The following is a 16627-nucleotide window of genomic DNA, read 5'->3' as shown; positions in this document are numbered from 1 at the left end:
TTCTGTTTATTATACAAATCACTATTGAAGTGATTCAGGCGTACCTCTTAGCTTTCGAATTGTCCAAAACAATTTTTTAATCAAATATATGTAAAACTCGTCTGTCAGGATGTCTCTCACGAAAATACGGTATGCCAATTCATGGAAAATGTTGAAATATGAAGTATATTTAACCGTACCATGAAGTCTCTAAGCTCATTCAGCCTGGTCGGCTTTTGGACATTTTCTGCATAATCTAGTTGTCCTCATACCACCTCCGTTTGTTTCGACATTCTTGAATGAAAGATATCCTACACAATTGGCTGTTAACGTTATTTTAAGATGAACAAGCTCTCTATTTTCAGGAAATAATCTATTTCCCTAATAGGAAATTATGTACGGGAAAATAGTGCACAAGTTTGTAATTTTTATTTTTTTACAATAAATATAAAAGTTTATATTTGACTCACCTAATAGAAGGTTTATACAATTATTTATTATTAGAATATAGTTTACTCCTACAACAGTTCTAAATAAAATTTAAGGTAATAGATCATACGATCTTGTTTAATATTCTTGTATTTAAAAATTAAACAGATTTTGCAGATATAAACAAATTTGATGGTTTAACAATATTTCCTGTGTCTACAATGGGTTCCTGTAAAATTGTCTTGACTTCAGTGGCGTACTTATTTTTCCATAATCTATTGGTGACCATAATGGAGACAAAATCTTCACGAATGTTTTTGACGTTTCCTATGTTGCGGCAGTTTTTAAAAATCTGCGCAATCTAAAGAAAATGGCAACAAAAAATTATTAATGTCCATAAAAAGTAGTTTTGGAAAGCTGTTGTCTATCGTCTATTGTCTGTCGTTTATCCTATATCGTCTATCGTGTATCATCTATCGTTTATTGTCTATTATCTATAGTCTTTCGTCTATTGTCTATTGCCTCTCGTGTGTTGTCTGTCATATATCCTCTATCGTCTATCGTGTATCATCTTTCCTCTATCGTTTATCGTCTATCGTCTATTGTTTATTGTCTGTTGCCTATTGTCTATCGTCTTTTGCCCATAGTCTGTTGTCTACTGCCTATTGCATATCGTCTGTTGTCTGTTGTGTATCGTCTATCATCTATCGTATATCGTCTATCATCTATAGTATATCGTCCATTATCTATTGTATATCATCTACTGTTTATTGCCTATAGTCTATTGTCTATCGTCTATTGTGTATCATCTATCGTCTATCCTCTATTGTTTATTATCTATGGTCTTTCGTCTATTGTCTGTTGTCTATTGTCTATTGATTATAGTCTATTACCTATTGCCTATCGTCTATTGTCTGTCGTGTATCCTCTTTAGTCTATCGTGTATCATGTATCATCCATCATCTATCGTCTATTATCTATAGTCTTTCGTCTATTGTCTATTGTTTATTATTGTATTTCTTATTGAGCCCGTTTAATAAACATATCCACATTTAAACATACCCGTTTAATCTGAGTATCTGTCTTAGCTCTGTCAGCTAATCCGAGTAATACAGTTGGTAGGGTGTCCGTTCCTTGGAACCTAATAAGGAAAGGTTATTATTGTGAGACATATATTTCTTTTTGGAAGAGTTTCTTACCTGGCAGTAATGTTTTTCAAATTATTTTCTAGAAAAGTCAAGGATACATTTACTCCAACATCGCTTTTTGTGTAAACGGTCTCGAATACCGAGATGGCGTCTTGCTTTCTTATGGGTGAGTTTTTCTTAATAGTTTCAGTCAAGTATCTGTTGCAAAAAGAAAATAAAATAGAAACAATCGAACTTACTACAATTAGAAATTATTAGAGCATTGGGATTACTATTAAATTAGAATTATTACAAATATACCTTAAGCTAAATCTATAAGTCAAATAAAGTGAAGTTAGATCAGGTTTTAGATTTAACCGAACAATATGTAAATATATAAATAAGGTTAAGATCAGGTTAATTTTATTTACCACATATTTAAAAAACTTTCTCAATTTCTGAATCTGAATTTTTGATAATTTCTGTTTAAAATTGCGGTCAGACCAGGTTCACTTGACTGATGTCACCAGAGGTTCAATTAAATATGTCTTAAGTAGAAATATTAATTCGATATACTTACTTGGAAAGTAGGTCGGTATTTGTCGTGCATCCCAGAGAAGATAATATATCAATTTTTTGCTGAGGCGATGTAGAATTTTTGTAAAGTTTAAATAGAAAATTGTAATCATCAGCTGGATGTGAGCTGTTCCGCAATCCATAGCAAAATACCACTTCCCTTTTGTTGTTGTCAGGGAGGCTAGAAGAAAACTTCGAAAAGAAAATGTTTGCTAGTCTATAAACTGACCGAAAATTAATGGTCTGTACTTGGGTGAATATTCAGTTTTCCATAGTAGTTAATATGTTACAGAATATCTAGTTCATAGTTCATATTTATTCTAAATTAATTAAATAATTTTTTGATTAATCTGTAACTTTGTTCAACTTTCTTTACGAGTTAGGCCAACTCGCCTTTAGATAAAAGTCATTTGTTTGAATATACTTTGAATTGGCCTGCAAATAGATACAGGACATTTTGTAAAAATTGGAGGTATAACATTAAAATTTGAAGATAAGTTTTGACGTTACACAGGGATCAGTCCTAGAGCCTTTACTACTTCGTTTGTTTTTTAATGATCTTCCTAACAGTTATTGTTAAACTTCTATTTTTGAAGACGAATAACTCCACAACGAAGCCCGATAGGAAAAAATGTTTTATGAAGTACTACAACAATTTTGAGCTCCCCTGTATACCCCTTCATTTCTGACATGGCCTTTCCGGACACCCTGTATAAAGGAGATCTAGAAAATTTAAAAAAAGAAATGCTTACCTATAACTAGTCTTATATTTCTGGAACGTTTCATTAGCATATGCTATGCACTGCTCTTGTCCAAGTTTGCAGGCCCAATCCAAAACAAGAACTTCTTTAAGTTTGTCGACATGACTTGTTCCGGTATTTGGGTTGTTTGGGGGAAATGCTTTGTTTAACCAGTACAGAATTCGAAACTGAAATGGATTTTTTATGTTAAGTTAGCTAGTAAGCGGTAAATTAAAAAAAAATAAAAGTCAAGGTTCTTTAATCCTGACATCAAGAGTTTATTGTCAGTGTTTATGTCGTATCGTATACCAAAATTAAAACATTTTTTTAATGGTTTTTTAATTCTCCAGAATTTTGGCCGAACACCAAATTCTCTTATTGTAATATAATCATGTTTTTCTATTCTAATATTTACAGATCGATAAATGAAATTTTTATTATGAACAACCCTGGGCATTTTGTTGGAGTTTCTACAAATATTGAAAGGAAAACAAATTCTGTCATTCAAAAAGGGGAATTACATCCACAATAAAAATCTCATATATAATTTTCAGTACCTGCAGTAATCTTTCAGCTTTATTATCGGCAAGTTTTCCAGATATGAAAGAGATAGCATTAAATGCAGAAACCCAGGGATAGTATTCGGTCTCATACCTTAAATATTCAGCCAAATGGAAAGCTGTTCTATAACTAACACCTCCGGCTCTAGCAATATTGAAGACGTCATTAACTAATTGGGATCTATTTATAACGTTAATACTATTTCTATCGTTTTTGAGGGCTTCTATGATCCGTTGCCACAATATATCGTCGTAGTTGACTCTATAGTATCCTACAGGATTATAATGCTTAGATTAAATAAATTAAACATACAGGGTGTCCCATTAATAATGCGAAAAAATTCAGGGGGAGTTTTCTTGACCAAAAATAAGAAAGAAAGTCCCTATGTCCGAAAATGCTTCGTTTCGGAGATACAGGGTGTTGAAATTTAGAGAAAATACAAGGCTTTTTACTAATATTTGGAGAACCCTAATTCCGATTTTTTTTAAATTTGGTATGTTTGTTTATAAAAACGGTAGACGTGTTCTGACGTAATTTGATATATTTTATCTATTCCAGTGGCGTCCGGGGACTCACTCCTGTTGATATTAATAAGTAAACATGTGAGACGTCACTGCTTTTTCTTAGGTGTCATATGTTTTTCTAATTATGCGATAAAAAATACAACTCTTTTGTCTTTTTACTTTCTTTTGATATCTTGCTTCGTTTTCGAGCAAAAAATTAATAGCTTAAGTGTGTGATTTTAATAAGTACTTGAACTGTGTAGTTGTCAATTCCAGCTTGTCAAAATGAATTACACAAATAGTGAAATGTGCGATATGCATTTTCTTTATGGCCTTGCCAATGGTATTGCATTAGCCGCCAGACGCCTCTATAAGCAGAAATACCCTAATCGTATAATTCCTCATCATACTATCTTCACCCGTCTTCATCAACGTCTTAGTGAAATTGGAAATTTTCGAAAACTTACCGCAGGAAACGGGCGACCCCGCACAGCAATAACCCTACAATTGGAGGAAGATGTAGATGCAATTGAGGACATTCCAACAACAAGTACCAGACAGATTGCTAGAAATTTAAATGCAAGTCGTTCTACAATTTTCATGATTTTAAATAACATCCAACGGGTTCAGGCGCTTTTACCGACTGACTTTCCGTTAAGATTAGATTTATGTCGATGGATACGACAAAAATTGGGGAAAATCCTCAATGCAATNAATACAAAGGTTTTTACTAATATCTGGAGAACCCTAATTCCGATTTTTTTGAAATTTGGTATGTTTGTTTATAAAAACGGTAGACGTGTTCTGACGTAATTTGATTTATTTTATTTATTCCAGCGGCGTCTGGAAACATGTGAGACGTCACTGCTTTTTCTTAGGTGTCATATGTTTTTCTAATTATGCGATATCAAATACTTCTTCGTTTTCGAGCAAAAAATTAATAGCTTAAGTGTGTGACTTTAATAAGTACTTGAACTATGTAGTTGTCAATTCCTGCTTGTCAAAATGAATTACAAAAATAGTGAAATGTGCGATATGCATTTTCTTTGTGGCCTTGCCAGCGGTAATGCATTAGCCGTCAGGCGCCTCTATGAGCAGAAATACCCTAATCGTATAATTCCTCATCAACGTCTTAGTGAAACTGGAAATTTTCGAAAACTTACCGCAGGAAACGGGCGACTCCGCACAGCAATAACCCTACAGTTGGAGGAAGATGTAGATGCAATTGAGGACACTCCAACAACAAGTACCAGACAGATTGCTAGAAATTTAAATACAAGTCGTTTTACAATTTTCAGGATTTTAAAAAATAATATTCTATATCCTTATCACTACCAACGGGTTCAGGCGCTTTTACCGACTGACTTTCCGTTAAGATTAGATTTATGTCGATGGATACGACAAAAATTGGGGAAAATCCTCAATGCAATATGCAATATTAGAAGGCCGTCATCAGCACCAGTTTTCACTTAATGTATGGGTCGGAATTGTGGGAGACCACTTAATAGGCCCATTTTTTTACCACGAGACTTACTGGAGATGTTTATCGCCGTTTTCTTGAGGATGAATTGCCCGTACTTTTGGAAGACATCCCATTGTCATTAAGGTTGCAAATGTATTTTATGCACGATGGCGCTCCACCCCATTTCAATTTAGCTGCACGTGAATATTTTAACAATATCTATCCAAATCGCTGGATAGGTCGAGGAGGCACTCAACCCTGGTCCCCGAGGTCTCCCGACTTAAATTCGTTGGATTTTTTCCTTTGGGGTTACCTCAAACATTTGGTTTATACGACTCCAGTGCAAACCATAGACGAATTAAGAAACCGCATTGTCACATCCTGTGAAACAATTAGACACACAGCCGGAATATTTGAACGGGTTCGCCAATCAATGTGTCGTAGGATATATGCCTATATTAGAGTTGAATGTGCACATTTTCAACAACCGTTGTAACGCCTGTGTATGTAAAGTATTTTTCATATCATTGCTGTTTAGTTTTGTTTTCTACTTCCCTTAAGAATGTGCATATGGAAGGATATTAATTTTTTGCTCGAAAACGAAGCAAGATATCAAAAAAAGTTGTATTTTTAATCGCATAATTAGAAAAATATATGACACCTAAGAAAAAGCAGTGACGTCTCATATGTTTACTTATTAATATCAATAGGAGTGAGTCCCCGGACGCAGCTGGAATAGATAAAATAAATCAAATTACGTCAGAAGACGTGTACCGTTTTTATAAATAAACATACCAAATTTCAAAAAAATCGGAATTAGGGTTCTCCAGATATTAGTAAAAAACCTTGTATTTTCTCTAAATTTCAACACCCTGTATCTCCGAAACGAAGCATTTTCGGACATAGGTTCATTGGAACTTTCTTTCTTATTTTTGGTCAAGGAAACTTCCCCTGAATTTTTTCGCGATATTAATTGGACACCCTGTATATAACGTGCCAAATGTGAAGACAGTTATGTATTATATATTTACCAGTTTGTTGCATGTTCAATATTATCCATGATCCATCTTCCAACTCAATATCCAACGTAGAATTAGGGACTAGCCAACCCTTAACGTTGTCATTGAAGTTGCTCTCAGTTTTAGTTGTGTAAGTAATGGGAATATACCACTGCGTCGACTCAGAACTATCAAATCTTTCCTAAAAATTATCTACAATAACCCTTTTCACAGATAACGTTTCACATTTTTACTTGGGTAAGAGTCACTGTAGATCCATTTAGTCTCGCTGTAACTAATGGAAATCCAGCCTTGTATATCCAGTTGTACATGATTTTGTCCAAGCCTAAGGGCGTCTCTGTTTTGAAAGAATTTAATAGAACAGATGGGTGGGTGTTGTTGTATTTACTGAAATTGGGAGGGATTATTTTTGGAGTATGTAATGACAATAATTTGCCAAATGCATACTTACTATGTTGACAAGTATGATCGAATTCCTTCTCTGAAAGCAGCTTCTCCAATAACATTCCTTAGCATCCGTATTATGCTTGCTCCTAAAAACCCAAAAAATAAGTACTCGTAAAATGAAAACGTAATAAAAACATTAGAGTTAACCTGAATAAGTAAGAACAGTAACAATATGCCTTCAACATACAGTACACGCCTAAAGTATGGAACAAATTCAGTAAAAACGAAACAATTTTTTTTTGGGAAAAATCCTCGAACAGGTCGATTTTTAATTTAAAAAAAACATATTTTAGCATAAAAGGCGATTTTCAACCGTCATTTGTTTTCGAGTAATGACGCCATCGACATTTTTTTTAAATAGCAACCCCCTATTTTTTTCTTGATTCTGAAAGATTGTTTCATTGTCGATCCGACAGTATTAAAATGTTGCCATCTTACATAGGAAAGTTTTCGAGTAAATGACGATGACGTTAGAAAACCCAATTCAATTAAAATAAAGCAAAAACGTTATTAAATTTAGTTTTTGCTTGAAGTTTCTTATGGGTCACGTAGGTGTATATCTTTACAAAGTGTCACTGTCATACCGACTTTCTAAGTATTGTAAGCGATATAAAAATTATTGTTGAATTAAGTATTATGGCACATTTAACTGTCACACAAAGAATTGAAATTTTAATTCTTATCGGATGCGGGGATAAGACTAGAACGCAGCCAATCAACAGTCAGTAAGATAGAATCTAAATTTAGAGAAACTGGCAATGTTGTAGATATTCTAAAATCTGGACGTCCAAGCATTAGTGAAGATCACAAACAGAACATTTTGAAATATGGTAGATTATCCTCATAATACTTCACGATTGGTTACAGTAAACAATGAAATTAGTCAGATCACAGTGCTACGTATTCTGAGGAAGGAAAAATATCATCCCTACAAAATTCAACTTGTGCAGGAACTCAATGAAGACGATTTTCCGACCGCCGCTTACACTTTTGTGAAATTATGATGGATTTATGCCATGTAAATAGAGATTTACACTGGCAAATACTTTTTTCAGACAAGGCCACGTTTTGTCTCAATGGTACAGTGAACCATCAAACATACAGGTATTGGAGTCGGGAAAATCCTCATTGGATGGCAGAGACACATCCCAACACCCACAGAAATTAAATGTGTTGGCTGGAATAGTTGACAACAGAATAGTAGGGCATTTTTTCTTTGAAGGGACAGGAGAAAAATATTTAGAGCTTTTACAAAATGACTTTGTTCCAGCGCTAACAGTAATTTTTCCTAATGATAATGACCCTAATATTCCTGATGACACCATATGGTTTCAGCAAGACGATGCATCTCCGCACTATGCGCGCCCTGTTCGAGATTTTCTGGACAATTGTTTTCCTAGGAGGTGGATCGGCAGATGAGGACTGATAGAATGGCCCGCAAGATCCCCAGATCTTACACCCCTGGACTATTTCTTAGGAGGCTACTTAAAGTCCAAAGTGTACGTTAATAGACCACATAATTTAGAAGAACTCCAAAATTTTATTATAGATGAAATACACAGAGTTACCCCAAAAATAATTCATAATGTGCAAGAAGAATTTCTACACAGACTTGCGTATTGTCAATAAGTCGGTGGGTGGCAATTCGAACACTTAATTTAGGTAGAAAACTTAATGAATTGTATTTCCTTGTCATAGGAATTGTTTTTTTTAATGAATAAAATTTAAGTTTCTAACATTCAATCGTCATTTACTCGAAAACTTTCCTATGTAAGATGGCAACATTTTAATACTGTCGTATCGACAATGAAACAATCTTTCAGAATCAAGAAAAAAATAGGGGTTGCTATTTAAAAAAAATGTCGATGACGTCATTACTCGAAAACAAATGACGGTTGAAAATCGCCTTTTATGCTAAAATATGTATTTTTTAAATTAAAAATCGACCTGTTCGAGGATTTTCTCCAAAAAAAATTTGTTTCAGTTTTACTGAATTTATTCCATACTTTAGGCGCGTACTGTATATCGTTGTTTAAAAGTGGTAAAAAGATGTTAAACTGAGTAGAGTTACAGGAAAAGTTGGTGTTTGGATGACTTACCCTTCGAATAGCTTATATCATCAAATTTGTCTTCGCTGTCTGCTCTATTGTTCACATCACTAGAAAGCGGCAAAGATTCAGACACTGCATCTACTTCCAGGACAGGTTGAATTATGTTGACGACAAACTGCTTCATCATCTCCAAGTCGTCTTCAAGCTGAAAATACGAAACATTTAGTAGAAGTAACTATACGAGTATACAATACTTGATGCAGCTGTAAATAAATTTGTAATGATAATATTAAAACTTTGGCTACATTTGCCTTAAAATTAAGTTATTATTTGCTTAGACTTACCTGGTCCACTATGTAGTGCTGAAAATAGGTAGCATACCCCTCATTCAACCAAATATTCGACCACCAATTCATAGTAACGTAGTTCCCGAACCATTGATGAGCTAACTCGTGAGCTATAATCGCTATGATGTCCTGTTTAGCGGAATTGGAGGTAATTTCCTTTTCATCCAACAAATCCACTTCTCTGAACAGTCACAGATCTTTATATACAGATTGGACACAAGGTGGACACAAGGTGTCCACTGTACAAGTACCACATGCTCAATATGTAAAAGAACACGATAAAATAAACGCATAGATCCTACACGAGATACTCCTAGGTTTTAAAGATATTTAAGAAAGATGCAAAAAGTTTGACATGGCAGTAGTACCTTTATGGATAGATATTTACTGGTTATCCTTAGGGTTGTAATTATCGAAAAGTAACTAAAGCGTTCGTACAAATTATGAAAAATTGAATGAAACATAAAAGATCTAAATCTGATACCAGGTCCAATCAACGATGAAGAGTTTAATAAGCAATTCTTCCATCTGCATCGGAATTATGAAGTGCTCTTCTACCCGCATGCGAAATTGTTGCTGAGGTCCTTGTCCATGGTAAAGAATAACACTACCAGTATCTAAAACAAGCTGGGACACCTCAACAAATGACCAAGTGTATGACAAGCGTTACTCAGATTACAAATGGTTTCTTATTGTAACATTTTTGTTTAAAATAAGATGCCACTTAGGAGTTATTATAATTTCTTTTATCTTCAAAGTTCTAAATTGTTCTTTATAGAAATTTAGGACCCATTTTGTATAGACCCTTTTTGTTTATTTTCAATATCACATATGAAACGTAATACACTTGTACTAAGGACACCTTGAAAATAAAATTATGAGAATTGTTACATTAAATGGTATTCAACCAAACTACAATTTAAATTTGAGTAATTTTCTTACAAGCTGCCGTTATTTTTTCAACAGTAAAATAATATATAAATATTTACCCGTAAGTGATCAGACCCCAATTTTCCATAGCTCCATCGTCGACATTCGGAATGGCAATTTGGTACGCTTGAGTATCTCCAAGATCTTTATAAGCAATGCCTGTCCAGTTGCCCAGAAGATTAATCAAAATAGGGCCATAAGTCACAGCTACAGATATAAAATCTTTTGCACCTGGTCTAGTGAATACGCGATAATCATACCCTCTTGTCCCATTATCGGAGCTCGACACAAACTTTGAAACAGCGAAGGCTAGTAGGTATACAGACATCAAAGGTGTAGTCTGAAATTGCGTTTGAATCCGATCGGGACTGGAATTTAGTTAGAATCAAGGCAAGAACTAATTATTATAATATTGTCATCATGTAACACTCAATGTGACCCCCAATTTGGTAAGTTTGGTAATCCTTATAATTTGTTTTCACATGGTGTCTCATTGAAGCGTTTTGTAGCAATATTATCGGAACGTACAAACTTTTATACAGGGTGTTAATGACAAATTTTGTCAAACTTTAATAGCATATTCTACCGATGAAAATAATCAACGCTTCCCTACGGAGATACAGTGTTGAAATATTTATATGATTTTTCCTGTAACTTTCTAGCAAAATATTTAGTGATAAAATTTGGGGGATGACATTTTTTTAGTAGGGACCATTTTTTCATGGATAACTTACTCCAAAATACCTCCAGTGGCGTAGTTATTGAGGGAGTAGGGGACCTATTTCGAAAAAAATCGTACGTCACTGGTTTTTCAAATAATTTTAAATGTTTTTAAAATATATAATCAAATTTATGACTTTTTTGTAAATAATAGTCTCTTACCTCAATCGCAATGTGGCTTCAGGAAAGAGTATAGTACCGCAACTGCTCTAATTACCATCACTGATGATTTAATAAAAGCACAGGACAGGGGACTAGTTAGTGCTTTAGTTTTATTGGACTGCTCTAAAGCTTTTGACACAAATAATCATAAGCTTCTTTGTTCTAAACTTCAGTACTATGGGTTTGATGAACCGACTTTAGATCTTATTAATTCTTATTTACATGGAAGATTTCAACAGGTATGTGTTGACCCCAGGGGTCAATTTTGGGTCCCTTACTTTTTATAATTTACACTGCTTCCATTTTAGAATCAATTCAACAATGTAAAGTACAAGCTTATGCTGATGGTACTCAATTATATTATCATTTTGATATTAATGATCTAGAGCAAGCATGCAATATTGACAGCTCTGAGTTACAAACTGTAAGGCAATTATCTTATGAACATAATTTAAAATTAAATTCTAGCAAATCAAAAATAATTTTTTTTGGTACTAAGAAAAAGGTAGAAATATTAAGACTCAACTTTAATATTATAATTGATGGTATTCCAATTCCTATTACTGACGGTGTAAAAAATCTGGGAGTGACTCTTGACAGTAACTTACGATTCAGTCAGCATGTGAAAACATTACTCCAAAAATCTTATTCTTCGCTTAGATTAATTTATAGTAGTCGTCATATTCTGAATAAAAAACTTAAAATTATGTTATGTGAGTCACTTGTTCTCTCCTATTTTAAATACTGTGATTATATCTATAGTCCATGCCTTAGTGTACAAAAAAAAATATAATTCAAAAAGTTCAAAATTCATGTTGTCGACTTGTACATGAATTAAGAAAATTGGATCATATTTCTCACAAAATTGTAGAAATCAAGTGGCTCAACATGGAGGATCATCGACGTCACCATCTTGGAAATCTTGTGCATAAAATTTTAACCATTCCTTCTTATTATTCATTAAAAACTAAAGTTAAGCGTTCTAATGTTAATTCGAGGAATATCCGATTTAAAAATACCTTACAATGCCACATCATCGTAGTGCCCTATTTATAAGATGTTTTACTTATAATTCTATCACTTTATACAATTCTCTTCCTGATAAATTTAAAATTTTTAATATTAACAAATTCAAGTATAAATTTAAATCATATCTATTGAGTGGGCAGCTGATTTTATAGTTTATAGTTGAGGATTCTTATTTTAAACTTTTGATTATTGTTAGGTAACTGTATTTTATTTTAATTGTCTTATTGATTCTTTTCTGAGCGATTGTCTGTTGTTTTTTATGTATTTTGAAATTACATGCTTTCGCATACATTTGGTTGAGTGTGAATAGCTTTTGCTAGACTTCGCCATGAGTTTGCAAATTTTTCCCTTTATTTTTTTCTATATCTTTATTTTTATATTTGCATTATCTACTGGCAAAATTTACTGATCTTTAGATAATTAATAATAATCAAATAAGAAGATACTTAAGTAGGTATCTACGTTGCTACTTATCTTCGTAGGCAAAAAAGTTTGGCAAAACTTATCATTAACACCCTGTATATCGGAAACTGTTCTTACTCACGCTATGGGAAAATGCATTTTCACCGGAGTATTGGCGAGAGCAATATACTTTTTCGGATGAGTGATGAAAATATCGAAGGTTGTTTTCCATTTTGGTTCATCGAAACAAGGAAAAGCCTGTCTAGCATCTACTGGCTCAAACTCTGTTGACAGCATAACGTGCTCATCTCCGTCTTCTTTGTACGTCGTCCTGAACAAACCTACCTGGTCCTCCGTAATAACCTTACCTTGGAAACGAATTACTAAAGTATTCTGTACCCGAAATGATTTGGTTGGGCACGTAAGGATCACGATCTCCGTGTCGTTATCCTGGCTTGTTACTGTACAACTATGGTTGTAGTTCAATAGCGTAGAATGTATCTTTATAGTTTTTGGCGAGGCGTGGAGTTTTATGACGTCATTTACAGTAGTTCTAGCCGAGAAATCTATTTGGACGGAACCGTTGTACGTAGTATCTTCAGGGTCTAGTGTCAGGTAAAGGGAATAGTGCGAAGGGACTGCGTATGTGGGTAGGTTATCTGCTTCATTACCTTCAAAGCTCGATGAAGTTACTGATCCTAGGAACAGTATTAAAATGGTTTGAGAGATGTAAATTTTATCCATGACGACCTAAAAAGGAGCTGATATTGAAATATGGGGCTCAAACAACTGCGTTTTAATAATTACATAGCCCCACAAATAAAAAGTTCTGTGCCAGAGACATGAGTACATAGACTTCTTTATTTTTTTTGTACTTAATCTAAATCCATACCCCAAAAACCGATTTACCAGATCATTTTTTAGTAAAACGCTAAAACGTCCCCAAAATATGGTGAAATGCATCAATTTGTAAATTCCTACCTTGAGAAAACATTTAAAAAAATAATATTTTGAGCATTAGAAAGAAATATATGCAAATTAAATCTATACCCACCCCTACGAGGGGGTTAATTTCACGCTTAAAATCAAAACAGTGTGAAAATCCATAGCCTTGTATTTTTTACTAGCACATATACAGGGTGTTTCAGGATTAAGTCGACAAACTTTGAAGATGTGTTCCTCTGGCAAAATAAGTAAATATAAGTTGATAGACTACATCCGTCAAAGGGTTGGAAAGCACCAATAGGCTATTGAATATAGGATTTTAAAACGAACTATGACGTTTAAGATATTTTATTAGATGTATCGTTCAAAGGGTCATTTTAGATGAAAAAACCGTGGAGTGCTATTAAATTAGAGGGTGGAAATTGGAGATAGGGTTAAAATGCACCCCTTTCAGTTTTTTAATTGTAGCTCGAAAACGAAGCAAAATTTTGCTATAGTTCATAGGAAAAATTATTTAGAAAATTTAATTTCTCATGGAAATAGCTTATTTAAAAAATTTAAAAGAAAAATTTTATGCAAAAAAATCGTTAATAAACAATTTGAAAAAAAAGCAAAAAATTCGATTTTCTGATTTTTTTTACTTTTTTGCCTTTAATTTTTTTCTGAGTAAGATAAGCATAGGCATTAGAATAGAAAAAAAGTAGATAAAATTTTCTACAAAACAAGGGGTTGTAAAGTATTTTTGGATGAAAATTGACCGATATATGGCCGTTCAAACTACAATTAGCCAATTTTTCGATTTTCGTCGGGTTTACCTTTATACGTTTTAATGCTCATTTTTTGCAAAAAAGAAAGGAAATAAGACGTTCAAGGATTTTCATAACATGACTTGTTGAAGGGTCATTAAAAATGAAACAACCGCCGGATACTATTAAATTAGAGGCTTCAAATTGAAGATAAGGGTGACTTTTGTAGTTTTTTAAATATAGCACGAAAACGAAGCAAAATTTCGGTATAGTTCTGACTTTTACTCTATATATAAAGCTTCTTTCCACCTCAAAAATTGAAATATTGATTTTAAAATTTATATTAGGACATTATTCGAGGTTGTAAACAGATTTGTTTTAAAAAATGTGTAAAATAATAAATAATGGTACTTCTCTCTTGAGTATTTTCGTATATTTTAATTTATGAGCACCCTGTACATCTAATCTGAGATGTTTGCATGACAGTCTCATTTTTTCGAGGGGCAGAACTTTTTATAAAGAGTGACATTTTTCGATAAAGTCAAAAACAAAAGAGTTTCTCCTCTTGTCAACTCCATCCGTGTATACACACTGTATATACATTATTAATAAACTTTATTGTACTTAAATTCTCAAGTTTATACTAAATTATTTTATTAAAAAATTTAAAAAATCAAAAAATCATTTTTTGCTTTCTTTAAAATTGTTTATTAACGATTTTTTGCATAAAATTTTAATTTTACATTTTTTAAATAAGCCATTTCGATGAGAAATTCAATTCTCTATCAAATTTTTCCTATGAACTATACCGAAATTTTACTTCGTTTTCGTGGTATATTTAAAAATTTTTTCACCCCTATCTTCAATTCCAAGCTTCTGATTTAATAGCACCCCGCGGTTTTTTCATCTAAAATGACCCTTAGAACGATTCATGCAATAAAATTGATTGAACAGTTCCTTTTAACCCTGTTTTTTTTTATATCATCAATAGCCTACAAAGGCCAGGGTCCCACTTGCTTCTTTAAATCACACATTTTTCTAATCAATATATTTGTCTGAATTTTGCTCCAGAGGCTTTTTGGGGTCGCTGATTACGATCAAGGAATCCGAAAATGCCTGAATAAAATATGCCGGATTTAAAAATCGGAAAAGCATTCAAAATTTATTATTTGTGATAAAAGATTATGGTTAAAACTAAGTTATATTTTTTTGATATATGTCTATCAACCTATATTTATATTTTTGGAGTATAAAATACACGGCTATGGTTTTTCACATTATATTGCACTTAAATCTAAATTATTTAAAAAATAGTACCACTTATGTTACAAATAAAAAATTGTTTCACTTACTACGTGTACTTTGAAATATTTATTTAAGTAAATAAAACATAATAGTTATTGCTGTAACAAACAACTAGCGAGTTTATCAATAGGAATACGTTTTAAAATATCTTTTTCCACAATTAACGTTATATGCAAAAAAAAGATAGTGTACTTACGGAGCTATAAACTCATGACCAGGTCACAAGTTCTATATGAATTTTATAATTATTATTAATACGATATATTATATAATTTTATTCTTTCTAAAAACAAATTTTGAATTTACGTTCACATATTTTTTTAAATACTGATAACATGCCACTATTTCTATTGCACTTACTGTGTGTCAATATGTACGTATCCTTTCTGTATATTACCCTAAGTACCTTCACATAAGCTATTCTAACATGTATAAAACGATCAATGATACAATACTGGTTATATCATACAATTAGAAAGATTCACCACAACCTGATAACCTTAACAGACGGTTCATTGTAAATGACTTGATTTTTATTTTATAAATTTCCTGTTAATTTTATAGAGATATACAGAAATTAATTAATTTTGTCTTGAACAGTTCTCCTATATTTCAAGGAAAATGCATTGTTTAAGACAAATCAAAATTATCAAATTCTTTATTTGTTATTTACAGACGTACAAATATTTCAAATAAAATAATAACGAAAAGTAAATACACTATAAAAAAAATCGGATGTTTTTGCAATTGCGTAAAAGAAAAAATAAATATAACAATAACTGTAAAAAACTTTTATTATACATATTTTGGAAGGAAAACTAATTCTTGAGTGGCACCTTGGCTGCAGCAGCTCCTATTACTGCGTTACCACATTTGAGAATGCGCCTTTACCTAACAATTGTCTTAATGCTTGATTAAAATTATATTAATGTAAATTACATATAAATCATTACATTAAAGAATTTATTTTCAATATGTGCTAAATTTATAGAATTTATAGACAATTGGAAAGGAAACCAAAACTAAACTGTCTACTTATCTGATATTATAGATATCAAAGTAACTCAATTTTTTTTACATATGTACTCTAAAAAATTGAGCATGAGAACTTGTTTTTGAAAGTTAGCAAGATTAAACTAATTTGACT

General features: G+C 32.5%; 2 protein-coding genes across 3 annotated transcripts in view; one reads left to right on the top strand and one right to left on the bottom strand.

Annotated features, from left to right (window-relative positions):
- LOC108910862 overlaps nucleotides 1-16627 on the top strand; it is an 83318-nt gene that overhangs the window by 53761 nt on the left and 12930 nt on the right. The gene's annotated exons all lie outside the window — the stretch shown is intronic.
- LOC108903411 (aminopeptidase N-like) lies at nucleotides 445-15926 on the bottom strand. Of its 2 annotated transcripts, XM_018705618.1 has the most exons (14): nucleotides 15841-15926; nucleotides 12627-13234; nucleotides 10231-10539; nucleotides 9239-9422; nucleotides 8943-9099; nucleotides 6848-6929; nucleotides 6630-6783; nucleotides 6409-6577; nucleotides 3409-3683; nucleotides 2864-3039; nucleotides 2116-2292; nucleotides 1608-1754; nucleotides 1471-1549; nucleotides 445-769 (listed from the first exon to the last, which is right to left on the bottom strand). In XM_018705618.1, the coding sequence occupies exons 2-14, from the start codon at nucleotides 13226-13228 to the stop codon at nucleotides 569-571; spliced, it is 2712 nt and encodes a 903-aa protein (XP_018561134.1). In that variant the 5' UTR covers nucleotides 13229-13234; nucleotides 15841-15926; the 3' UTR covers nucleotides 445-568. The 2 variants fall into 2 exon arrangements, with proteins under 2 accessions (XP_018561134.1, XP_018561218.1); XM_018705702.1 differs by lacking the exons at nucleotides 445-769; nucleotides 1471-1549 and having other exon boundaries at nucleotides 1660-1754; nucleotides 2116-2303.

This window comes from Anoplophora glabripennis, unplaced genomic scaffold (genome assembly GCF_000390285.2).
Source record: "Anoplophora glabripennis isolate ALB-LARVAE unplaced genomic scaffold, Agla_2.0 scaffold1, whole genome shotgun sequence".
NCBI classification, from domain to species: Eukaryota; Metazoa; Arthropoda; class Insecta; order Coleoptera; family Cerambycidae; genus Anoplophora; species Anoplophora glabripennis.
This window is presented reverse-complemented; position numbering and strand designations above follow the sequence as displayed.